Source organism: Crocodylus siamensis, chromosome 2 (assembly GCF_052110815.1).
Source record: "Crocodylus siamensis isolate JL-2025a chromosome 2, ASM5211081v1, whole genome shotgun sequence".
NCBI lineage: Eukaryota > Metazoa > Chordata > Crocodylia > Crocodylidae > Crocodylus > Crocodylus siamensis.
This window is the reverse complement of record NC_143396.1, coordinates 226395753-226421802: the sequence shown is the minus strand read 5'-3', so window position 1 is coordinate 226421802 and position 26050 is coordinate 226395753. Positions and strand designations below refer to the sequence as shown.

The 26050-nt window shown below is 44.4% G+C and overlaps 1 protein-coding gene across 1 annotated transcript in view; it reads left to right on the top strand.

Annotated features, from left to right (window-relative positions):
- MAP3K9 (mitogen-activated protein kinase kinase kinase 9) overlaps nt 1-26050 on the top strand; it is a 116565-nt gene that overhangs the window by 44506 nt on the left and 46009 nt on the right. Inside the window, exon 3 of the mRNA XM_090033255.1 lies at nt 9035-9215. Within this exon, the coding sequence (XP_089889381.1) occupies nt 9035-9215 (181 nt within the window). The remainder of the gene's footprint in view (nt 1-9034; nt 9216-26050) is intronic.

Here is a 26050-nt window from a genome sequence, read left to right as displayed (position 1 = left end):
TACAAAATAGTAACTTAGTACAACATCAGTTGCTCACTTTAAGCAGTAGAGGTCTCCCCTACGAACCAATATATTCCAACCCAACTGATGAACCTTGTGCATGTGGGTATATTGCATGCAGCCAGAGGTGTAGCGAGCTCACTGAACTCCCTCTCCTCCATTACGGATGGACACACTGGGAGCAGAGCTGTGCGTGCTTTGGCAAAGACTCCAGGAGCAGGTGGACAGGTGCAGAAAAGAGGGGAGTAGTACTATTCTGCTTGCTTCACTAATCCCTTGTCCTCCAGATACAGTTTTTGGTGTGGCACTATGCTGCTTGGATCCTGTAGCTAGGAAGGGGCAATGCAGGGCTTCCCCTGCCACGGTGAAGACTCCCAGCATAGGAAATTCTGAGGCCCATTCATAGCTGGTGTTGGGGGCAGCTGGCTTGCTCATCCTCCCCTGGTTACGCTGCTGCATGCGGCGGAATTTGTTTGAGGTTTTTCAGTCATGTGTCTGAAAAACAAGGATGTTTTATCATAAAACCTACTGACTTTGCAGCCTTGATATTCTTTTAACTTTGATTAAATCTTAAGCCTATAAACTATCTCACCATCCACATCTGCAGTTCATCTTTTGCTTTTAATATTCTAAAGCCTTTGACCTCCCTTTTCACAGCAGCCTGTATGGAGAGAGCTGGAATTGTTGCAAGTGTTAATAAGCAAGACATCTCTTTTTGGGAAGAGAAGGGGTTTTGCCTAGACTATGCTGAAGCAGGCTGATGGTGACTGATAACTAACATATGCTGAATGTTTCTGCTGAGTCAGCTCTCCCTGTTCTCAAAGTGCCTGAAACCTATACCTAGTATCTTAGCTGACAACCAGGTCCTTCTTTAAAAATGGGAGAGTAAAAGAGTTTTATACCTCAACACTGCCATTGTTTTCCTATGTCTAGTTTTCATCCTGGTTCTGTTGAATTAATAGTCTGGCAGGGGACAAATTTCCTGTTAATAGATTGTTCATATTTGTAATGGGTGGGTGGGTGCATTTGCCCCATGTGAGTGTTCCCAGTCTAGGTTTTATTAGACAACCCTTAAGAAAATCACCGTTTCTGGGAAGGCTTAGAAGCTTTCTGTCTCGTGTTTCACTGAAATCATCTCCTTGTTCTTGATTGCTTTCTAAGTTTACTGAACAGTGCTATAAAATGATGGAAAGATGCATTTATAACAGCTTTGTGGTTATCCCAGGTATAAATGACCTGGGATAGGCAAATTGTTGCTCATTTGTATTGTCCTGTCGCCTAGGGAGCTTAACTGAGGCATAACAGCCAGAGTCTGCACCCTGGGCAGCAGTGATGGTGGCAGGAGCTGGGCTGGATGCTGCAGCTATGGCTGTGCCAGCTGACCTGGCAGTGATAGCAGCTGCTGTTCTTGCCCTCTCTCTCCAACTCCAGGTGGGCACTTACAGAGTGCCCTGGTGGCCCATTCTTCGTTATGCACCTGGACCTCAGTTATAGGCTAGAACCAAATTGCGTTAGGCAGTTTAAACACAGAATAAAAAGATGGTCCCTTCTGAAGACAGCTTAAAATCAATGTATCAGAGAGCATGTAGGTGTTGATAAAGGAAAACAAAGAAACCATGAGACAGTATTGGTCAGGATTATAGGTAGTGGTTGTAGTGTATATATATTAGCAGTCTGTTAAATTTTTTGTACACAACGCAGTAAAGGAGAGTAAGTATTACGGATGTCTACAGGGAGCTCCTTCCAAGGATGAAGGACAATGTGGGTGGGCTATGGACACTGGCATCATAAGCTAATTGGAGGTAGGGTCAGTCTTTCTATACTAAATTTGCTAAATAGGCTGAAGACGGCCTGTGAAGGGATTCAGGGTTACTTTACTTTGTAAAATTTGGTGATTTGGATTTGGCCTGTAGGAACATGAAGCTGAGCAATCATAGGGAGGAAGGAAAGAGTCATATAGTGACTTGTATGTGAAAATGGAAACAGGAACCGGAGATCTGAGCATAGGCTGAAATTTTACGCTGTCCTCTCTTGCATTTATTCTGGCATTTCATTATCTTTTCTATGTGAAAAAAAGAAAACTACTTGAACATAAAGTCTCAGTACTGATTTTTTTTGTTAAACTCAAATTGAGGTAACTTTCCGAATCCTCTGCAAACTAAGCAACAGGATTAAGATGACTTGCAGGCTGAGTGGGTTATATATCCTGACAATGATGCCCACTTCTCCCTTGTGGCTGTAGAGGTGACTAGGACAAGAATGTGATCCTCTTTGTAAAGAGCCTGCCCATTGTTCTGCTTGCAGCAAGGGATCATTAAGCTCTTTTGCAGAGGTTTGCAATATTGCTTAACAAAACAGTGTGATTTTTTTCCATTTCAAAATTCCACTTTACTTCTGTTTTTTAAAGCTGATATATAACTGGATTCAAATTTCAAGTAGTTAGACTGTTTTGACTATTTCCTGAGGGAATGGTGGCTCCCATGAAAAATGAACCCAGACAGATGTCCTGAAATGTACTTGCTTCTTTGTGAGGATCCATAAGAGATCTGTGGATGTATCTTTGAGATCTTTTTTCCATTGGTAATGATCATTCAGGTGGTAAGCTATTTACTTTTGTTACCTCAATTTATGTTAGCTGAGAGAGAGGCACTGCTTGGGGATACCAAGGAGAAAAACTTACCACAATTTCTTGGGAATGCCTCAGTCGCTGCTACTACTACTACTAATGGTGACTTCAGTGATATGTGTTTCCAACCTCAGCAGGACAAATTGAACATTTAGTTCCACACTAGCTAGCTTTATTTCATGCCCATCAACAAGTGAGAAAGGACACTTCACTGCTGTTCAGTTTCAAGCCTTTGCCTTCAGTGAAACCCAAGGTGAAAGAGAGGGGTGGAGCAGCACTTTATTAAGCCTTCAGAGCCTCCTCCTACTCGCTGGAGTCAGGAGGGAAATGGAGCATTTGGCAACATTAGTAAGTGACTTGTTGGAGTTTATTCCTTAGCTCTGACTACCGGAAATAGAACTGATCAAAAAGATCTTTGACAGAGCTGTATTCCATTGCAAAGAATCAGTTTCATTGAAATTGAAGTGATTTGTGGGACGTCTGACTTCATGACGTTTTTAGGAAAAAGCCATTTTTTTTGGTTCGACTTCATTATAATAATATATATAATTTAAATAATTTTCATTTAATGAAAAATGTCAAAATGAACAAAAGTACAATGTCAAAACAAAACACTGATTTTTCTCAATCAGTATTTAAAGACTTTTTTCATGGGAAATTGAAAATTTGCCTTAGTTTTAATTCAGAACTTTTATTTATTTATTAATTTATTTTGGTTCTAAGCTAGCAGTCCTCCAGAACTTTTTGTAGTTCCATTAGAAATTCTTCACTGCTCCAGGACAGAGCAGAGAGACGATGACACTTGTATGTATGTGCCTAAATTCCATTCACAAGCTACTGTCTTCCAAACGCTGCCCTTTTGGGGGACCACTGCTCAGGATCATGTACTCTTGGGGGCTTGAGTGAAATACTATAAGTAATGAAATAACCAAGCAAATCTGGAGAGTTGCTTTATAGTGTATGGTGGCTTTGGCTCCAAGGTGTTTGTAAAGTTCCAAGAGCAGAAGCAATCCAGCTAGAAGCGTCTACTGTCTCCCTATTAGAGGGTCACCATCCCAGGACCTACTTTAAAATGAAAATCAGAGTTATTTGTTGGCCCCTCCTGTGCAAGTACTTTGTTACTAATATGATGTTTTCCCAAACAAATAGCCCTCTAGCACCAACACTTCTTGAACTTCTGCAGAATATGAAAGAAACTTCTTCCTGTCTTCAGAAAAGGCATGACGTAAGCAACAGTCTAAAAATTTTTCTCTCATTACTAGGATTATCTTGGTTCCCCACTCAGGAGCTGACCACAATTTCTAGAGAATGTGCCATTACAAAATGAATTTGAATTTATGCCTGGAGGAAAAAAACCTTTGAAAAGCTCATAACAGTGATGTTCTACTTTTAACCATGCTGTTAGCTAATAAGAAATACAGAAGCAATGTATGGTAGTTTCTGTCCCACTGAGCCTGTTCTTCATTTGTGGCTTCATCCTTGGCCTCTACACAATCTGCAATTTGGATATCGGTGAGATGGAAAAGTATACTTATCCCATTGCAAACTAGTCCCACACATGAAGGGAGTCTAAAGCATACAGAAGAAATGATCCACCAAAAATATGACTTTCATTTAGTTGAATAAGTTCTATAAGTGAGAACTTGCCCTTTGCCAAGAGAGAGATCAATTGACGGATCCAGGGATGGGGCAAGAGATTGCATCCTCTCCACTTAGGCTGGGCTGTACATGTATGGTGAACTCTGAGCTCTTTGCCTGGTCAATGCAGGTTTCTGCCAGAGCTCTTCATGAGCAGTGAGCTTTTGACTCCCCAGCTAATTGGGGCTGGGGCTAGTTGGAGCTCCAGGTTTCAGGCAACTTGGGCCCAGGTAGTAAACACTGCCACTCTTCACCATTCCTTCCCATTCCCACTGAATTCATCAGCAGGGGAGAGGAGGAGATAAGTGGCTTCAGTAGCAATCGCCCTCTGGGCAGACCCCCCTAGTGCCCAAAACTTGTGCAACACAGTCAAAAGGGGTAAGACTGCATCACTGCACCCCTTTTGGGTACGCCCCTGAAGAGATCTAATTTTCAGTTAGCTCAGCTAAGTCTTACCTCTCCCCCCACACCCTCTTTTTTAACACACCTGCTTATAATGACCTTGCTCCAAATATGTACTGCAGTTATAAACTAGGCATCATCAGAAGTTGTGCTTCTTTCTTTAATGTGGCTACAATTAGTTGTGGAATAATCCTATTTGAGTGATTATCTGCTTGTATTTAATTCTCTCTCTCCTACTATTCTTTTTGACAATATAGACCTAACTTTCTTAGGAGCTAATATAAACACGTTAATAAATATTAATAATTAATAGGGCTGTCAGATAATCACAGTTAACATGCACAATGAACACATTAATTGGTTCTTGCATTAATTATTAATGTATTTTAATGCGTTCATTGCGCATGTGGTTTTGGAGCTCCACTCTGCCATCTCTGGCCAGCAGTGGCAGTGCAAAGGACTGCAGAGCAGCCCAAGCATGGGCACCAACTGGCTGCAGCAGGAGGAGACAGGGTGCACACGCGCACACGAGAAGCTGCAGGCTGCATGCTGCATGTAGAACACCGCTGCGCTGGTAAGTTAGTGGAGGGGAAAGGGTAGGGGGGACAGAAGAGGTTGGGGTGGGGGAGAGTTAGATTGAGGCCCTCATAGTGAGGGAGGGAATGGAGCAGGGGCAAGCACTGGGGTGAATGGGGGGCCGTGGTGGGTTGTGGGATAGACCTGCAGGTGGCTTGTCCGGGGGTGCGGAGCGGGGATGACTCCCCTCTGCTGTGTTCACCCCTGGGGGAGGTATGGGGGGCATGTACCCCCTGGGTTTGTGCATGGAACAGAGGTGGACTGCCTGCTGCAGGCTGGGACTCTGTGCCCTTTAGCCTTTGCCCCAGGAGCTGCACGCTGGCTGTGCCATGCGTCCCCTGCCTGCCTGGTGGTAGGAGGTACAACACGGTGTCACACAGCTCCCGGGGAAAAGGCATCAGGGTGCAGAGCCTCAGCCCGCAGTGGGCAGCCTGCCTCCACCCTGTGCACAAATCCAGAGGGCATATGCTCCCCCACACCTCCCCCAGGGGTGCACACAGCCTTGGACCAGGCACTCATAGCTCCATCCCACAACCCGCTCCAGGCCCCAGGTTCCCATTCACCCCAGCATCTGCTCCTCCCCCTCCACAGACTTACCTGCTGTGTGTGTGTGTGTCTGTCTGTCTGCCTCTCACTTCCAAGCCACAGCCCCCACAGCCCTGCTGCACATAATTGTGAGTTTTTAGCTGTGTGATTAAAATCATGATTAATTGCGACTTATTTTTTAAATCACGCAACTAATCATTTGACAGTCCTAATAATGAATAAATATAGATGTATAATGACAACATTTTCATACTCAGGAATGGACTGGGGTGGGGGAATTGTTCAGTTGTACCACCCTTTGTTTCCTAATCCCCTCACAGTTTAAATGCAACTCCCTGACAGCAATAACATTTCTATTCAGGCAGCAGTGAGTGAGTTAGTTGACTTCATGGCTCACTGTAATCTACCTCTGTGGTTTTCAAACTTCCTGAAGTCACAGAATGGTTTCTTATCTCTTCTTCTGCTGTGGAACCCCTACCTTGGCTCCATGGGCTGTGTGAGCTGACATGGAGCCAGGCATCCCAGTCCAGGAATGGCAGCGCATCGCCTCCCAGTCCACTTTAATCTCTTTATGGAACCCTGACGATCTGTTGTGGAACCTCAGGGATCCATGGAACACGGTCTAAAAGCACTGAAATACCTGATTCCTTCAAAACCCTTTGTTCCACAGGTGGTTTTGATAATCCATTAATCAAACTTCTCTTTCTCCTGCAATTTTGCTGTTTCTTAGCTGCTTCTGGTAATCTAACTCCTATTTCAGTTCTCTGCAGACTGATTTTAAGTTTAGCTAAAAACATTGACTCAGCTGTGGAAGTAACTTTCAGTGACTCACTGGATGCATTTTCAAGATGCTTAGGAAGGCTAGATTTTGTTTTATGAATCTGAAAATGAATATACATTTTATCCTACTGATTATACTAATGAAACAACATCTTTTGATAATTTTTGTCTAGTTTATTGTGTTTGTATATATAATACATGATATAGCAAATTAAGTTCCAGTTAACTTGTATTTATTTTTCTTTGATCTTAAACTGAATAATATAGTCTTAGGCACTTGGCATATTAGTAAAGTCTCTAGTTTTTTTTTAACTGGAGAAACATGTCAAAATCCTAGATCTGCCCATGCTCATACCTTACCACTGTCTGCTACAGTATGGTATGATTCATTGCTGGACAGACTGATAATGCAGATTTGTTTTTCTTGATTCTTTTTTTTTGAATGACCAAAAAAAAGGTCTTAGCCTCTTGCCCCCTGCAACTACAGCAACTTTGTGACTAGCAGCATACTTTTGCCTCATCTTCCATTGTTCTCTTTTACATCATTGCACCAGCACAAAGGGGCTGTTAAGATGCTACCAAGGCAGAGTAGAAATGTTTGGCATCTGTTTAGCGCTGATGTAAATGACAGCAGTAGTGGCAGAGCAAGAGAGCACAAACAAGGATTCTTGTATATTGTAGCAAGCTGAGCGTAATTCTTTAGCAGCAACTCTTTTTTTTTACTGCCTTTGTAATCAAGTAGAAACTTTGGCAGCTTAAGTTAAAATACAAATCAAAATGCTTTAAAATAATTGTGTAAATAAATAATATTGAATACGACGGGGACTGTATTGACTATATTAAATCTGGATTAGCTTTTACCATTCACAAACTTTCCATTTTCAAATGGTATATATTTATATTGCCACTGATGCCTAATCACAGCTCAGATGTTGCCAGAAAAAAAAGAAGGGTTTGGCTCTTAGGATTGGCACCTGAGAGGTCATGGAAGTTGGTTTCAAATTGTAGAATGACCACTTTAGCTGGATTTTTGGACTAAACTGATTAACAGTGACACATTTAATATTATCTGTTAAATTTGTTATCTTTAAATTTCAGAGTTAACTTGCTGAGATGAATAGAGTGGTTCAAACTTGTCAAGGTATTATTTTGAGGTATCTGCAGACTTGAAAAGGCACTGCACTGATTTACATTCAGTTGGCTTTTAAGATTTTATTTGCCAGCATTATAAGTAAAAACCTTAAGATTCTGGAGCACAGTTTCATGTAAAGGATGGAATCAGTATCAAATTCTATAGAATATGGTAGGCCCTACCCAGAGCTAATGGTGAAAATGCACTTGAGATATATGATGCTTTCAACTTGATTATGTAATTAATTGTATTACAGCTTTACCCTAGTCGTGCACTTGAAGTGTTAACTGGTTGTAGTCCTGTTGTTTCATTCTTTACCTTTGTTCCATCTTGGCACTCCACTGTGATGCATTAGATGTAGCATATCTACTCAGCCAAACTGTAACTATTACTTTTAAAAGCTTGAGGCTCCCAATAATAGGACATTTAAAGGGCCTGATTTTGAGAGAGTGCAGAGCATCTGTTTTCTCTAAAGTAACAGAGGCTTCTCTAAAATGTCTCAAGTTGGGCATCTAAGATTGAAGCAGTTATGATCACTAATTGCATTTGAAAATCTTAACTTTAATATCAGAATGTATATTCCACTCCAGCATATTAATTATAATCATGTGTCCACATTTATGGTCATCTCTGATAAGAAACTGTTCTAACCCATTCAATAAAGGTGCAATGATTGGTTTACTTAGAAAAGATTAATTAGGATGGTGCATATCACACCTACCCTTTCTTTGGATTTCTAGAAGCTACAGTGGTTCACTCCCCTTCCTCAGAGGATTGCTTTGTAGAACAATGCTACAGTACATACTATACTAAACTGTTATGCTGAGTTTACGTGTTCCTTGGATAGCTTAAATAGAAGTTTTAAAAAAATCAAGGTCCCTGCATCTCTAGCACCCCAGAAGTGAATGTTAGACACTAACTGATTATTCTGACTTGTGCTATAGGTCCTTTCTGAAGTTTTTGTTCAGTTTTGCTCACGTAGAACAGTAGATTTATCTACATGAGAGTTTACTTAAGGTCTGAATAAAAATTGAGCAAGTATTTCAGGTTGGGGCCCTTTCCATGCCTAACAACCTGGTTTTTATATTTTGGCTATATTCACTGTTTATTAGTAAGAAGACAGCTGTTCATTCCTCAACAGATTAATACAGCAATTCAAGACCTCTTAAAAATCATGATGATAATGTGTTGAGTGACAGGCTGCAAGTCAAGGCAAGATTTAAAGTTGGGAAATGGCTTCTCTTCGCAGGAAGACTTTTTTTTTCCTTCTTTTTTGAATAAATCCTAGCCACGTGATGCATGCCTTTCACTTTTTTCCCCCCCCTCTCCTCTAGTATTGATACTCGAGAAGGTGGAAAATGGAGATCTGAGCAACAAGATACTGAAGATCACTGATTTCGGCCTGGCCAGAGAATGGCATAAAACCACCAAAATGAGTGCTGCTGGGACATATGCCTGGATGGCTCCTGAGGTCATCCGCTCATCCATGTTCTCCAAAGGCAGTGATGTGTGGAGGTACTGATTTGGCACTAAGTACTTGGATAGTAAATGTTAACTGGAACTCCCAGATGCACTGGACTGTGCTTAATGAAACACCAGGGATGGCTAACTGAATACCACAGTTCCTGATTTAGTAGAGCTTTTATGTTTCCTGGCTTTCCACCCTTCCATATCCTTATCTGTCTTTGAGCTTGGGAATCCAGAATGTGATCTGTACAAAGTAGCGAGGTCCTGCATCCTCCAAATCCTTGTTCCTTCAAGGATTTCAGCTTACCCCTTCCATGCCTTTCTTCTAAGCTTTCTATGACCCTCACCACTCCTATAGTACCAAGATCACGCCCCATTCAGTTATTTGGTTAACTACTGCCTTTTTAATATGACAGAAGACTGGAGTGTTATACAGTTGTGATTAACTAAAGGCCCCAAGATTTTGTAAGAGTAAAGGAGTCAGCTTCAAGTTATTCCAGTTCTGGTATTTACATTCTACCTACCCAAATTTTCCTTGAAGTTTCACCAGAGCATAGTATTCCACATTTCCTTTCCTAAATCTGTGTAAGGTTTCATACTTTCAGTAATCAAATTAGATGTTAACTATTGATTATGGGTGAAACTAAGACTTTGATCTCTCATAACTCTTATTAAAGCACTTTGATTGTTTTAAATGGAAGCCATTATGGGCAAAGTAAATGAATTTAAGAAAGTCAGGTAAATTTACTGGGAGAATGAATAAATCTAGAGTCTAGTAGATTGCTTCAAAATGATAGAAAGTGATATAGGGTTACCACTTACAGATACTGCACAAGATTTGCTCTTGACTGCACAAGGCTGAATGGCTTTAACTTTGTTTACTAGATAAGCATTTACTGCTGTTATGGTTGTACAGTTGGTCTTCAAGAGTTGCAGCTGGAGCAGTTCAAATGGGCAGTGATCCACTTTTTTCTCTCAAATACAATAGTGCATGATTTTAAAAAGATGGACTTTGAGTGTAATTTTGCTGGAGAGAGGTATATTGAAATTCTAACATTGCTATTGCTGGGCATTCTTGTTTTAAAGTTTTCCAGCTATTTGCAATCTATTGGTAACTAGGGCTGTGTGAAGCTTCAGGTGTTGATTCGATTTGGAGGAGATTTTTTGGCCTGATTCATTGGTCAAATCTCCGAATCGAATCAGGAGAATAAAAGGGTCTGAATCAATTCAAAGCTCTCCGAATCAGTTCAGAGAGATTTGGGCAGTCCCTGCTCACCGCCACAGGAAGCTGGACATGGACTCCGTGCTGGTAAGTAGGGAGCGGGGGAGTGGGTTGGAGGAGGGGGGGAGGGAAATGGGGGAACCCCTGTTGGGCCCCATCCCCTGCCTCCTTCCCCAGCCCCCTTGAGTGCCCCCCAACTCTTGCCTGCTCTCCCAGCCCTGTCAATGACTGTCCCGCCCAGCCCCAGCATCCTGACTCTTTAAAAAAAAAAAAAAAAAAGCCTCACACTCACTGGCTCCTGCCAGGCAGGGGAGAGAAGCCCACTTCCCCCTACTGCCCCATCCTAGATGGGTGGCTCTGCCACAAGCCCCCATCCCCTGCCCGCTCTCCCAGCCCTATCAATGGCTGCCTGGGCCCAGCCTCCCAGCTCTTTTTAAAAAAAAAAAAAAAAAAGAAAAAAAGCCCTGCACTTGCCAGCAGCTGCATCAGCTGTCAGGGATTCTGGGGGGGCAGCACAGGGCAGTGGAGGGCAGCAGGGATTGCTTCTCCACCTGGCAGCACTGGGTAAGTGAGGAGCTTTAAAAAAAAGAAGTGCTGGGATGCTGGGGCTGGGCGGGCCAGCCATTGACGGTGCTGGGAGAGCAGGCGGGGGATGAGGCCTGTTTAATTCGGAGACTTAATGGCAGCCAAATCTCTGAATTGGATTCGGCTGAATCAGTTTGAGACAGTGATTCAAATCACCAAATCAAATCACTGTCCCCCGCATTGGCTGAATCTGAATCCAAAGCGAATACTAGCTGCTTCTCATGGGCCTATTGGCAACTGTCTTTGCTACATATTGTGAACTAACATCTATAGTTTTGTGGCTACTTTAGAAGACAGAGAGGACCCTGTTTTATTCAAGGGTGGGAGAATGGTCCAGCTGTTAAAGCAGGGAACTGGGGAGAGATGTCCAAAAAACATGCTCTATTGTTTTGAGGGATGAATTTGTGGTCTTAGACATTGCAGCAGTCATTGTTAAAGCCCAGGGCCTTCATCATCAGATTAAAAACTACTACCCCTTGAGGTAACAGAGCAATTCTATTAGCTGTAAGTAAGCAGTGGGCTCTTATCCTGGGTGTAGTCTAAGCAAGAAAAAAACAGAACGAGTGCATACAATTTTCCAGTGTTCAAGAATACTTCATTTCGTACATATCACTTTAACTTTGTGCTTTAGTTTCTTCCTGTATAACAGGATGTTTTGAAGCTTAATGCTTCTCAGCTGAGGTCTTTTTGCCTCAGTGTAACTCCACTGATGCCAGCCTTTAGAACGGATAGGGTGCACTAGTATTAAATGACTGGCAGCAGCAGCACGATTCATCCTAGTTTCAATACAGGGAAAGTTATGCTGGGGCATGCCAATGCTACAGGTTTCCATCTATTCAAAGCCAAAGCTACTGCTACACTTGTACAGAAAAATCTCAGTGTCGTCTAGGCCTTAATGTGTGTAAAGCACTTTGAGAGCCCCTAATAATTTTGGGAAACATTATTCTCCTTCATGAAACTCCCCTTCCCATTTTATTTGGTTCATATACCTTGGCTTTAGTGCCTTTTCTCCTAAGAACAAGATGTCTTTCTTTTAAGGCTGTCAGTAATGTTCTTTAATTGGAAGAGGTTGTTAGTGTTATAAGAACTGTGATGTGCTGTATCTCTACAGGCTATGAATATTTTGTTTTTCTGTGGTGTTCTTAATCCTTGATCAGAACTGAAATATGTTTGACAGTGTGTGGTGGAGTTGGACATTGGGACATGGCCATGTGGCGTTTGAGATGGATGTACAGAGGGAGAAGTATCTCCCAAGGCAGTGTTTGTCAGTGCCACATTTGAAAGCATTAAGCTTTTCAAAAACAGGTGTAGATGCATTTAAAGAATCCTGTTGCTACCCAAGCATGCAGCTGAAATCTCTGACAGGATAACCTTTCTTTATCCTATTAGACTTGCCCCTCCCTTGTCCACCCCAGGCTCTTGACTAATGACTGTCAAATTGGTGACTGGTGAGTTCAGTTTGACTAATTAACAACCCTTCAATTAATCTGTGCAGCTTCACAAAATCAGCTGTGTGCTTCTCTTAAGATTCTATCATTTCCTTAAAAGGTCTTAGTTTAATGGGGACACCTGGTCTTTTGACAGATCTTACCCAGCTTGTGTCCTTTGATAAATACATAGGCAGTACTTGGAGAAGACTGGAAGGGACTTCTTAAGTCATCAAATCTTCTACTTTGTTATCATAGGCAACCACATCATTTAATCCCTTTCATAAATGTATTAAGAGCCATCTTAAAACAAGCTAGATTTCTTGGCCCTGCTGCTCCTACAGTTGGATGGGAGTTCCTGAACCTACTGCAATGTTCTCACAAAGTGGTTTCTGCTACTAGTGCCCCAGTTAGTCTTGCTGGTAGTAACAGTACTTTGCACTTAACACAAATGCCTTACTCTTATTTGTGCTGTGATATACTGTGGAGCCCTAGTTCTAGACCAAGGCCCCACGCTGGTATTGTGCACACATATGCATGCATACCTCCCATAGTATAGGGGGAGCCCTACTCTCAAAAAACATTGTCCCTTCATCAGTAAAAGCTCAGAATCCTTATAAAGTTAGGGTGATGTTGCAGCTGTGACGGTCAAGGGAAAATGCAAGAGGCAAGGATTTTTGCGGGTGATATTTTTTTTTTACTACACCCACTGTAGAGATGCTTAATTCTAATAATATCCTTGTGAGTTAAGTGGGTATTTATTTCAATTTTACAGAGGGTACAAATGAAGCACAGAGGTTACAACTTGCATATGTACTGCAGTAAATCAGCATCACTGAAGTATACAGCTTGGCTCTGAGTCCTTTAATTGCTTAACTGTGCTTTTGCCACCCACGATCCTAAAAACTTGGAAAATGAATATCTACATCCTCTTGTGGGAGTAATTTCTGCCACTAATATAATACTTTCTGCTAATGATATAATGATTTGTGCTTTTATAGCAACTTTCATGTGTAGCCATGTGTCAGGTAAGTATGAATATGATGTGTAGCAGATTACTTCAGCTTTTTACCTTTGCCTTATAGAATCTTACCACAATTTGCCTCTCTGAATAAGGGTCCTCTCCACTAGCTACTGGAACTCTCACAACTATATTTAGGAACCATTCAAAACTGGATTTTTTTGGAGGGATAGGGGAATTTCAGAGTAAACACATTCTATAGAGATTTAGCTTTCATCAGTGATAAGTGCAAGAACAGTAGGCACTATTGAGTGTAGCAAGGCTTCTTCTGTTTGGAAATGAAGGGAGCAAGCAAGGGTTGGCTCATGGAAATTTCTGATAACTGTGTATCCCACTCTTTGAAATACACATATGTATGTATAATTTAAAAATTTTTTTTACAAGAAATACACTCTTTTACCATGCCATGCAATTACCATCATATCTTAATTGATATTTCCTGAGCTCTTACTTTTAAATAGTCATAAGATACTTGCCCAGAATCCAAGCACCAATTAGCTACCCAGTATTTAAATTTTTTATCTGTATGAGAAAAAAATAGTGGAATCACTTAGAATTTCTGAGTTAGTAGATCTAGATGATTTGGGTTTATGTATGGGATGTTGAGACAGTTGTCTTCAGGGTGTCCAAGTTGGTTATGGCTGAAAATAGTTGCCATCTATGGACTATGAATGACCTACATGAAATGAATCAGTAGTACCAGGTCAGTTGCCAGTGGTTAGGCGTTTACTGGTGGAGGGTGGTTTGGGGGAATATTGCACTGTATCTGTTTATTCCACACATGTTTTATCGATAAATAGATAGTCCAATACCATTCATAGCACTAAGTTATAATCTGTATTTGTATAAATTGAGGCTCTTTATAGAGGTAAAATATTTTTATTTCTAGGGAGGTAGAAAAACTAAGCTTCAAAACACTGTATTCCTTTTGCCTAACTTGGCTGTCAAAGTCCCTCCTGTAGGGAGGGAAAATTAGTTTGAGGAAGTAGTTCCTTTTTCATGTGAAATGGTGACTGTTGAGGGGTGCAGAAAAGGAAGCTGGAGTATTAATAACATTTAAAGAAAGAGGGAGAAGGGAAATTAGTGTCTGAAATCCACTGAGTAGGATTGAATTTGATGTTAAATGGCTTAAAGGATTAGTGGATCACTAGGACATTGTTAATTATTCATACAAGTGTCAGTTGACTTGGTTGTATAGTCAGTATCACATGGCTGCCATTGTAATTAAAATCCAAACAATACTATGGAATGCAGTATAAATAAATGGGGTTTTCCCCTTCTTTCTCCTTCTTTTTAAGGATGGGGAGGCCCATTTGATTTTTTTTTTAATTCATGGTGTGTTAACTACTTCTGGCTCTGGCTTCTGCTTTATCATCAGCTTTCTTCAGAGGATTTGGAAGGTAATCTTTCCAGAGTCTCTCAGTATTGCTGCCTCATCACCAGTTATAAGAGTAGTTGTTTAACTCCAAAGCAGCTTCCCTTGCTAGACAGACACTGAGCATGTTGCCTCTCTGGCATTCTCAGCACCTTGAGGAAAAGATGGAGATGGGATTGGAACCATAAATCATAACCGTGTTTCTTGCAAGTATTTAAATTGAGTCTGCACTTACTAGAATCCCAAATGTCTCTCACCTACTTTTTTTTTTTTTAATTTCCCACCAAAAGAAGTGTCCTACTTGTCTATAGGACTTTCCTGACAGCACTGGTAGGAGCAGCTACAGAAGTGTAAGGCTGTTGAAGTCTTAGTAAGTTTCCCTCTGGTTGTCCTCGTGGGTGAAAGAGGTGTTATGTGGAGTAGTATATCAGTGATCTGTTTCTGCTCCTTCCGGAATTGCTCCTGCAGGGAAACTAGAGAATCAGATTACTTCTTTTTATTAGTATTAAGAGACACAAAGGGGCATTCTGTCTTTAACCTCTGTATTTCTGGCTTGTAAAATTGCATGACCTGATACAGTTATATTAATCATATCAGCTCTGATATAGACATCCTGATGGAAGTTGTTAAATGTCTGTGTTATATCATGCCTCTTATCATGTCTACTTTGTTTACTAAATATTTCAGTGGTGAATGAAATAATACTGAGAGTTCGCAAAATATTTTAGAGTACTTCTGACTCAATATCTATTTATTAAATGTCTATGCCATCCTGTCCAGAAAAGGCTTGGGACTACTCATGTTCAAAGGTTTTAGCATAGTAGGACCTAATTATCATACGTTTTCTAGTGTATCCAGTGAAGTACAAACCAATTTTGTGACTCATCTGACAGAGAAATATGTCTACCTGGTTCAAGAAATACCACGTTACTGCAGACATGTATACCAGCTGTTCTGAGGGTCAGCTCAGGGATAAGGTTTTATTGTCAAGCCTTTCCTTAACTACAGCAGGGGATAAAAGCTCCACTTCAAGAAATGAAACTACTAAATTAAGTACTTGATTTGATGTGTCAGTATGATGCTGAAAATACCTGTTTCAGGGATACTTCACGCTATGGTAGGGACAAGCAAAATACGGCTTGCAGGCCAGATCCAGCCCCCCAAGCACTTTCATCCAGCGCGTGGCATCCCCTAATGAATTATGCCTCACCCACCCAGCCCTTCCACCCACAAGGGTAGGAATGAGGCGCCCTCATATAGACACAGCCCCAAACTTGCCCTATTGCGCCTCACTCCTACCCTCGTAGATAAAAGGGCACAGCCCAGCCAGGACACGGCTTCTGGGGAGGGCTGGTGCTGCCACTACTGCAGCCCCTGGGGACCTGCTCCACTTCCCAGGTCTCCTGCTGGCTCCAGGCAGCAAGTAAGGAAGCAGTGGGGGGTGGAGCTGCATCTGAGCAGGAGCATGGGGCTGGGGCTGGTGGCAGTGTGAAGCCCATGTCTCAGAGGATGCCGGCAGCATGGAGCTTGGCTAGGCAGCATGTGGGTTTGGGGGGTGTGGGGGCTCCCCCGACACTCTCCCCCCTGGTGCACAGCCCTGGCAGGTGGTGGTGGCGGCAGCAGCAGGCAGGGCACTCAGGACACAAGTGCCAGGCAGGGCACAGTTCTGACCAGCGCTGCACATTGCAGTGAGGGGTGCAGCCTTCACCCGACCATCTGTATCACCGGCACTTCCTGCCACTCATGGGCAGGTCCTGCACTCTCCAGGCATGTGAAGGAAGCTCCAGGTACTAGAGCCTGCTACCTTCCCTGCCGGACTGTGCCACAGGGGAGGGAAGCCCCAGGTGCCTTCCCATGTGGGGTGGGGAAGGCAGCTAGCCCCAGCATGTAGGATTTCCCTCCTGTGCCTGGAGAGTGCAGGGGCTGCCCGTGAGTGGCAGGGAGTGCCAGCAATAGGTGGCTGGGTGGAAACTGTGCTCCTCTCTGCAATGTGCAGTACTGGTCAGAGCTGTCTCCCACCAGGTGCCTGTGCCATGAGCACCCCTGCTAGCTGTTGCAGCACCATGGGGGGAATCTGGGAGGTCCCCACACACCCTGGCCCAGCAACCCTCCACATATACACAACCCTCAATATAACAAATGCCTGTAACAATCCACCCATACACCCTCATACCCTACCATACACACCCCACCACACGCATGCCCCACCATACAGATACCCCCCAATATACAAGACTAAGAATTTATCTTTGAGTTATTATGCAATCAGACCTCTATATACAGTAAACAAATGCAAATCATGACAAAAATATTTTTCATAATAAACTTTAAAAACATTATAGTAGCCTTTTTACTTTTAGTGTATGGTTTTTTTTTCCTGATTCTAAGATGGCAACCCTCCCTGGAGTATCTTCAGGGGCAAGGGGAAGGACTTCTGGTAGCAAAGGTCAGGGGTTAGGGGTAGGACTTCCAGTCCCGAGATGGTGACAAGGCGTCAGGGCATCCATCAAGGAGCAGGGCTACCCATGCAGCCCTTGACTGCTCAACAAAACTCATTAAGTGGCCCTCCACCCAAAATAATTGTCCGCCCCTGCCCTATGCTAATATCATAAGTGGTAGCTATGTTCAATAAAAAAAGGAAGAGGGAGGACCCGGGCTACTATAGGCCCGTTAGTCTTACTTTGATCTTGGAAGCTCTTTGAGAAGATTATCAAGGAGAACATCTGTGAAGGGCCAGCAGCAGGGATGGTGCTCAAGGGCAACCAGCATGGTTTCATTAGGGGCAGGTCCTGTCAGACCAACCAGATTGCCTTGTACAATCAGGTCACAAAATCACTGGATATAGGGGTCACGGTGGATGTAGTTTTCTGGACTTCAGGAAGGCCTTTGACACTGCCTCCCAACCCATTCTCATTAAAAAACTAGGTGACTGCGGCACTGATGCCTACACAGTCAGATGGATTGCAAATTGGCTGAGTGGCTGCACTCAGAGAGTGGTGGTGGATGGGTCATTTTCAACCAATGCGATGCTGCGGCTAGTAAAGCGACCAAAATGCTGGCGTGCATCCATAGATGCTTCTCGAGCAAATCCCGGGACGTCATCCTCCCCTTGTACTCGGCCTTGGTGAAGCCGCAGCTGGAGTACTGCATCCAGTTTTGGGCTCCACAATTCAAAAAGGATGTGGAGAAGCTTGAGAGAGTCCAGAGGAGAGCCACGCGCATGATCAGAGGTCAGGAAAACAGATCTTACGATGACAGGCTGAGAGCCATGGGACTCTTTAGCCTGGAAAAGCGTAGGCTCAGGGGTGATCTGATGGCCACCTATAAGTTTATCAGGGGTGACCACCAGGATCTGGGGGAATGTCTGTTCACCGAAGCGCCCCAAGGGATGACGAGGTCGAACGGTCACAAACTCCTGCAAGACCATTTCAGGCTGGACATAAGGAAGAATTTCTTTACTGTCCGAGCTCCCAAGGTCTGGAACAGTCTGCCAGCGGAGGTGGTTCAAGCACCTACAATGAACACCTTCAAGAGTAAATTGGATGCTTATCTTGCTGGGTTCCTATGACCCCAGCTGACTTCCTGCCCTTTGGGCAGGGGGCTGGACTTGATGATCTCCCGAGGTCCCTTCCAGCCCTAATGTCTATGAAATCTATGAACCTGGAGGGAAATGGGCAGTAGGGTCCCCAGGGCTCGGTCCTTGGGCCCTCACTGTTCAATTTCTTTATTAGCGACTTGGACAACAGAGTGAAGGGCAGCCTGTTTAATTTGGCAGATGACACCAAGATTTGGGGTGAGGTGGGCATGCTACAAGGGAAGGACAGATTACAGCAGGACCTAGACAGGTTACAGGGGTGGGCAGATAGGATTCAATATTGACAAATGCAGGGTGCTGTACTTGGGCAGTAGGAACCAGCAGCATACCTATAGGCTGGGGAACTCCCTTCTTGAAAGCATGGTGGCAGAAAGAGATCTTGGAGTCATTATTGACTCCAAGTTGAACACGGGCTGACAATGCAAGAACACGGTCAGTAGGGCTAACCGTACCTTGTCGTACATCCACAGATGCATCACAAGCAGGACCAAGGAGGTGATCCTTCCCCTGTGTTTGACACTGGTCAGTCCACAGCTGGAGTACTGTGTCCAGTTCTGGGCGCCGCACTTCAGGAGGGATGTGGACAGCACTGAGAGGGTCCAGAGGAGGGCCAGTCACATGATCCGGGCACAGCAGGGCAGACCCTATGGGGAGAGGCTATGGGACCTTAACCTGTTCAGCCTTCACAAGAGAAGGTTGAGAGGGGACCTGGTGGCCATCTATAAACCTATTAGCGGGGGACCAGCGGGGAATGGGAGAGACCTTGTTCCCCTGAGTGCCTCCTGGAGTAACAAGGAATAATGGCCACAAGTTGTTAGAGACTAGGTTCAAACTAGACATCAGGAAGCGCCACTTCACAGTCAGGGGGGCTAGGAACTGGAACCAACTTTCAAGGGAAGTGGTGATGGCTCCTACCCTGGGGGTCTTTAAGAGAAGGCTCAACGTTTACCTGGCTGGGGTCATTTGAGCCTAGTTTTCTCTCCTGTCCAGGGCATGGGGTTGGACTAGAAGATCTACAAGGTCCCTTCCGACCCTACATCTATGAATATCTGAATACCCAGTACAGCAGCTGACAGTTCAAATGTCTGATATCCCACATTCCTTCCAAGTCTGGAATTTACTTCCGTCTACTATTTTATTTGCTTTTACAGGTATACTACAGATAATGTAGTATGTTTTTCTGTTGCTAGCTCATGGTTCCCTGCAGGAGTATTTCCATCAAATTAGAATTTTTTTTAAAGACTACAGTGCTAGTCATAGTCATGTGTTTCCGTGACTTCTCTTAATTTAGCATGGAAAATATAGACCTGGACAATATCTAAATAAAACTTACTCATACGCACATGTTTTTTACTTTCTCTCTTAAAAATAAACTCATATTTATGTAAGATCCCATATCATCCTATTTCAGCATGAAATTTCCTACCCTGACTACCAGAGATTATACTGGCATCTTTCAGGTAGTTTCCCTGATAGCAAAGAGCAAACTTTTTGCAGGAAAAGATGACAGAGGGCTTTTATTTCCAGTAGAACACCTTGAGGTGTCATTATTGATTTCTAAGACTGCAGAATTATTGACAAGTGCTTGACATCCTCCATTCCCTATTGACATTTTCAGCATTCATGAAAGCCTTCAGTAAAGGATCATATTAATAGACATTTTTCCTCTATGCCTTTTTGGAATTTTTATCAAAGATATTATTATTTTATCAAAGTATTAAAATTGAAATGGTGGAATGTCAGTTTACTTGTACTTTAGATATAAATACAAAGCATCCAGCAGGCACTCTAGATGCCACCATACATACTGCTAGCTCCCAAAAGTACAATTTTGTTAAAGCATAATTTCAAATAGAAATTCAGGTGGTTCTGATGGCTTGTAACATAGAACAGTAAAGTTCTGTCATCTCTCAAGGAACCAAGACCCACCTGAAATTGAAAAGAAAATTGCAATAGAATTTAGTCTTACAAATTTTGTGAACTAAAATCATGACCGTGTTTGCAGACCACAATGTTCTTCCTTCAGAGCAAAAGTTAAAACTACTGTTATTTGATTTAGTCATCCTGCATGAATAAAGGCCACAAAACCCCCCATTTTCATAGAAGTAGGGTCGGAAGGGACCTTGTAGATCTTCCAGTCCGACCCCTTGCCTGGGCAGGAGAAAAAACTGGGCTCAGATGATCCCAGCTAGGTAGGCAACAAGCCTCCTCTTAAAGACCCCCAGGGTAGGAGCTAGCACTTCCCCTGGAAGCTGGTTCCAGATCCTAGCCACCCTAACTGTGATGTAGTTCTTACGGATGTCTAATCTAAACCTACTCTCCAACAACTTATGGCCGTTATTCCTTGTTATGCCAGGGGGCGCTAGGGGAACTGGTGACTCTCCCAAACCCTTCTGGTCCCCCCTAGTGAGTTTATAGATGGTCACAAGGTCCCCCCTCAGCCTTCTCTTGTGAAGGCTGAACAGGTTCAGGTCCCGCAGTCTCTCATTGTAGGGTCTGACCTGCTCTCCCCGGATCATGCGGGTGGCCCTCCTCTGGACCCTCTCAACGTTGTCCACATCCCTCCTGAAGTGGGGCGCACAGAACTGGACACAGTACTCCAGCTGTGGCCTGACCAGTGTTTCATAGAGGGGGAGGATCACCTCCTTGTCCCTGCTAGAGATGCACCTGTGGATGCATGACAAAGTGCGGTTAGCCGTGCCAACCATGACCTCGCATTGTCAGCTCATGTTCATCTTGGAGTCAATAATGACTCCAAGATCCCTTTCTGCTTCCCTGCTTTCAAGAAGTGTGTTTCCCATCTTATAGGTGTGCTGCTGGTTACTACTGCCCAAGTGTAGCACCCTGCACTTCTCAGTATTGAAGCGCATCCTGTTTTTGCTAGCCCACCTCTGCAACCTATCCAAGTCTTGCTGCAGTCTTTCTCTCCCTACTAGTGTCCTCACCTCACTCCAAATTTTGGTATCATCAGCGAATTTAAACAGGGTGCTTTTCACCCCGTCATCCAAATCGCTGATAAAGAGATTGAACAGGTCGGGCCCAACGACCGAGCCCTGGGGGACTCCGCTGCCCACTTCTCCCCAGGGTGAATATGACCCATCCACCACCACCTGAGTGCGACCCTTCAGCCAATCTGCAATTCATCTGACTGTGTAGGCATCAATGCCACAGTCGCCCAATTTTTTAATGTGGATGGGGTGGGAGACGGTGTCAAAGGCCTTGCTGAAGTCCAGAAAGAATTCATCCATGGCAACACCTGCATCCAATGCTTTTGTGATCATAAAAGGCAATCAGGTTGGTCTGAAATGACCTGCCCCTAATGAAACCATGCTGGTTGCCCTTTAGCATCATCTCTGAGGCTGGCCCATTGCAGATGTGCTCCATGATGATCTTCTCAAAGAGTTTCCCTAGGATTGAGGTAAGACTGATAGTTGCCTGGGTCCTCCCTTCTCCCTTTTTTAAAGATGGGGACCACATTGGCAATCATCTGGCACCTGGCCCAAGCACCATGAGCATTCATAAAGCTGTGGCAAGGGCCCTGGAATAACCCCTGCTAGGTCCCTCCACACCCTGGGGTGGAGAGCATCTGGACCCACTGATTTGAACATGTCCAGCCCCTCCAGAAGCTCTCTAATCCAGTCCTCCCCAACCTGGGGTCTGGAGGCGTTCCCCTCGAGTCCGTCTTGCATCACAGTGGGGAAGTCCCGGTGCCTGCCCAAGAAAACAGAAGTGAAAAATTGGTTAAAGAGGTCTGCTTTCTCCTCTGGTGCAACCACCAGATTGCCCAGAGGATCTTGCAGGGACCCCACATTTCCCAGTGCATTCTTCATCTTCCCTATATATTTGAAAAAGGACTTTTTGTTATCTTTGATTTTGGACACTAGTCCTCACTCTAGGTCTGCCTTAGCTTTCCTGACAGCCCCCCTACAGGCCCGAGCGGAGGAGGTATACTCCTCTTTGGAAATAGCACCCCCACTTCCACCGGGTGTATGCCACCTTTTTGGCAATTAGGCATTCCTGTACACCGTTGGTGAGCCAGGGGGGCTTTTGGGCCCTCTTGCCCCCCTTGCTTTTTGTTGCGATGGTCACCCCTTGGGCCCTGAGTATCGTCTCCTTGAGGAATGACCACTCATCTTGGGCGCTGAGTTCCCCTGCCATTGAGAATCCCAGCGCCTCTCCCACTAATCTCAACTCGTTGAAGTCGGCCCTCTTGAAGTCTAGGGCTACCGCCTTGCTGCTGGCCCTTGACACCCTGTGCTAGATGGTGAATTCCAGCAAGCGATGATCACTATCCCCCAGGTGGTCAAAGACCTGGAGGCTCCTTACCAGGTCATTGCCTGTGGCAAGGACCAGGTCCAACAGGGCATTTCCTCTGGTGGGACTGTGCACCTCCTGAATTAAGTGGAGGTCCTGTATCTTCAAAAAAGGGAAGAGAGAGGACCCGGGCAACTACAGGCCCGTCAGTCTTACCTCAATCCTAGGGAAACTCTTTGAGAAGATCCTCAAGGAGCACATCTGTCATGGGCTGGCTTCAGGGATGATGCTCAAGGGCAACCAGCACGGTTTCATTAGGGGCAGGTCATGTCAGACCAACCTGATTGCCTTTTATGATCAGGTCACAAAGGCAATGAATGCAGGTTTCGCCATGGACGTAGTCTTTCTAGACTTCAGCAAGGCCTTTGACACCGTCTCCCACCCCATCCTCATTAAAAAACTAGGCGACTGTGGCATTGATGCCTACACAGTCAGATGGATTGCAGATTGGCTCAAGGGTTGTACTCAGAGGGTGGTGGTGGACGGGCCATATTCGCCCTGGGGAGAAGTGGGCAGCGGAGTCCCCCAGGGCTCAGTCCTTGGGCCTGCACTGTTCAATTTCTTCATCAGCGATTTGGATGACGGGGTGAAAAGCACCCTGTTTAAATTCACTGATGATACCAAAATTTGGGTGAGGTGAGCACACTAGTAGGGAGAGAGAGACTGCAGCAAGGTCTGGATAGGTTACAGGGGTGGGCTAACATAAACAGGATGCGCTTCAATACTGACAAGTTCAGGGTGCTGCACTTGGGCAGTAGAAACCAGCAGCACACTTATAGAATGGGAAACTCCCTTCTTGAGAGCACAGAGGCAGAAAGGGATCTTGGAGTCATAATTGACTCCACGATGAACATGGGCCAACAATACGAGGTCATGGTTGGCACGGCTAACCGCACTTTGTCATGCATCCACAGGTGCATCTCTAGCAGGGACAAGGAGGTGATCCTCCCCCTCTATGAAACACTGGTCAGGCCACAGCTGGAGTACTGTGTCCAGTTCTGTGCGCCCCACTTCAGGAGGGATGTGGACAACGTTGAGAGGGTCCAGAGGAGGGCCACCCGCATGATCCGGGGAGAGCAGGTCAGACCCTACAATGAGAGACTGCGGGACCTGAACCTGTTCAGCCTTCACAAGAGAAGGTTGAGGGGGGACCTTGTGACCATCTATAAACTCACTAGGGGGGACCAGAAGGGTTTGGGAGGGTCACTGGTTCCCCTAGCAGCCCCTGGCATAACAAGGAATAATGGACACAAGTTATTGGAGAGTAGGTTTAGATTAGACATCCACAAGAACTACTTCACAGTTAGGGTGGCTAGGAGCTGGAACCAGCTTCCAGGGGAAGTGGTGCTGGCTCCTACCCTGGGGGTCTTTAACAAGAAGCTTGATGCCTACCTGGCTGGACTCATCTGAGTCCAGTTTTTCTCCTGTCCAGGCAAGGGGTCGGACTGGAAGATCTACAAGGTCCCTTCCGACCCTTCTTCTGTGATTCTATGATCTCGGCCAGGAACCTCCTGGAACGGTGTGACCTGGCTGACTGTTCCTCCCAGCAGATGTCCGGGTAATTTAAATCACCCATGACAACTACATCCCTTGCCTTAAGTGCCTCTGTGAGCTGGCCTGAAAATTCCTGGTCCAGCTCCTCCTCTTGATAGGGGGGGGTCTGTAGTAGACTCCCACCATTAGATCCCTCTCCTCATGGCCCCCTTGTATCTTGTATTTTCTTTTGGGGCTGGGATGGGAATATGTAGACATCCATGAAGGTATGAATAATACATCATTTGGATGATGTGTGAAGACTGAACATGGTAAAATACTTGGACAGACTAAATTCTATTAAAGATAAAGGTATTAACTTCTCATCACTTGCTCCCGTCTTTGTACAGATCCATATAAATAACTGTGCTGCATGCTCTGTTTTTGCAACATTTGGATGGGAAAATGATCATCTTGCTCCTTTTTTTTTTTTTTAAAGTATCCTCACATTAGAGTTAAAAAATTGTAATATTTTGATTGTTAATTTAAAAAGAAATAAGTTTAAATTGTTGCTTGGTTGATTTGTGCTTTTAAATCTCTTAACAAATCAAGAGTCCTGCCTGGAAAAAAAGGTTATCAAATAAGACCTTTATATTCAGTGAATCAAGAGATGCTATGTTGTAGAGATTAGTACTGGCTATACTGCATAGTTCTAAGGTGATCATAGAAAACTTGGGTTGGAAGTGACCCCAGGAGGTCATCTAATCCTAACCCCTGTTTAAAACAGGACCATCACTAGATCATCCCAGCCAAGGCTTTGTCTAGCTGGGTCTTAAAAACTTCCAAGGATGGAGCTTCCACCACCTCTCTGGGTAACCTTTTCTAGTGCTTTACTACCCTCCTTGTGAGAGAGGTTTACCTAATATCTAACCTAAACTTCCCTTGCTGCAACTTGTGACCGTTGGTCCTTGTTCTGTCATCTGCCGCCACTGAGAACAGTCTAGCTCAGTGATGGGCAAAATAGTGGATCAGGCCGGCAGCTGGACTCCATTTCCCAGCAGCCCCTTCTTGCGTCGCTGTGGCCAGTTTCCCTGGAGACCCCCTCACTTCCATGTGTTCAGGGAGAACAAGGTGAGACAGCAAAGGGAGTGGGAAGGGGCTGCAGAAAGATGGGGTTGTGGGGGCAGAGAGGGCAGCGGTCAAAGAGGCCAGATTTATTTCCCCAGCTGTAGCTGTGGGAGGGGGACAAATTCAAGGCAAACATCCAATAATTAGATTCCGTACCTGGAAAATTATAACATGTATACATTTTCCATATATAGTCTAATTATTGGACGATCATATAATCAGGGTTGTCTTACATTCGCGTAAATATGGTAATCTGTTTTGAGCTATCCAGTATTATAATCACAATGTTTCTCTGCATTAATCCATCCTAAGTTGTTTGAAGGCTAAGATACTCATAGATTTCATAGATTTTCATAGACATTAGGGCTGGAAGGGACCTCGGGAGATCATCGAGTCCAGCCCCCTGCCCAAAGGGCAGGAAGTCAGCTGGGGTCATAGGATCCCAGCAAGATAAGCATCCAATTTACTCTTGAAGGTGTTCAATGTAGGTGCTTGAACCACCTCCGCTGGCAGACTGTTCCAGACCTTGGGAGCTCGGACAGTAAAGAAATTCTTCCTTATGTCCAGCCTGAAACGGTCTTGCAGGAGTTTGTGACCGTTCGACCTCGTCATCCCTTGGGGCGCTCCAGTGAACAGACGTTCCCCCAGATCCTGGTGGTCACCCCTGATAAACTTATAGGTGGCCATCAGATCATCCCTGAGCCTACGCTTTTCCAGGCTAAAGAGTCCCATGTCTCTCAGCC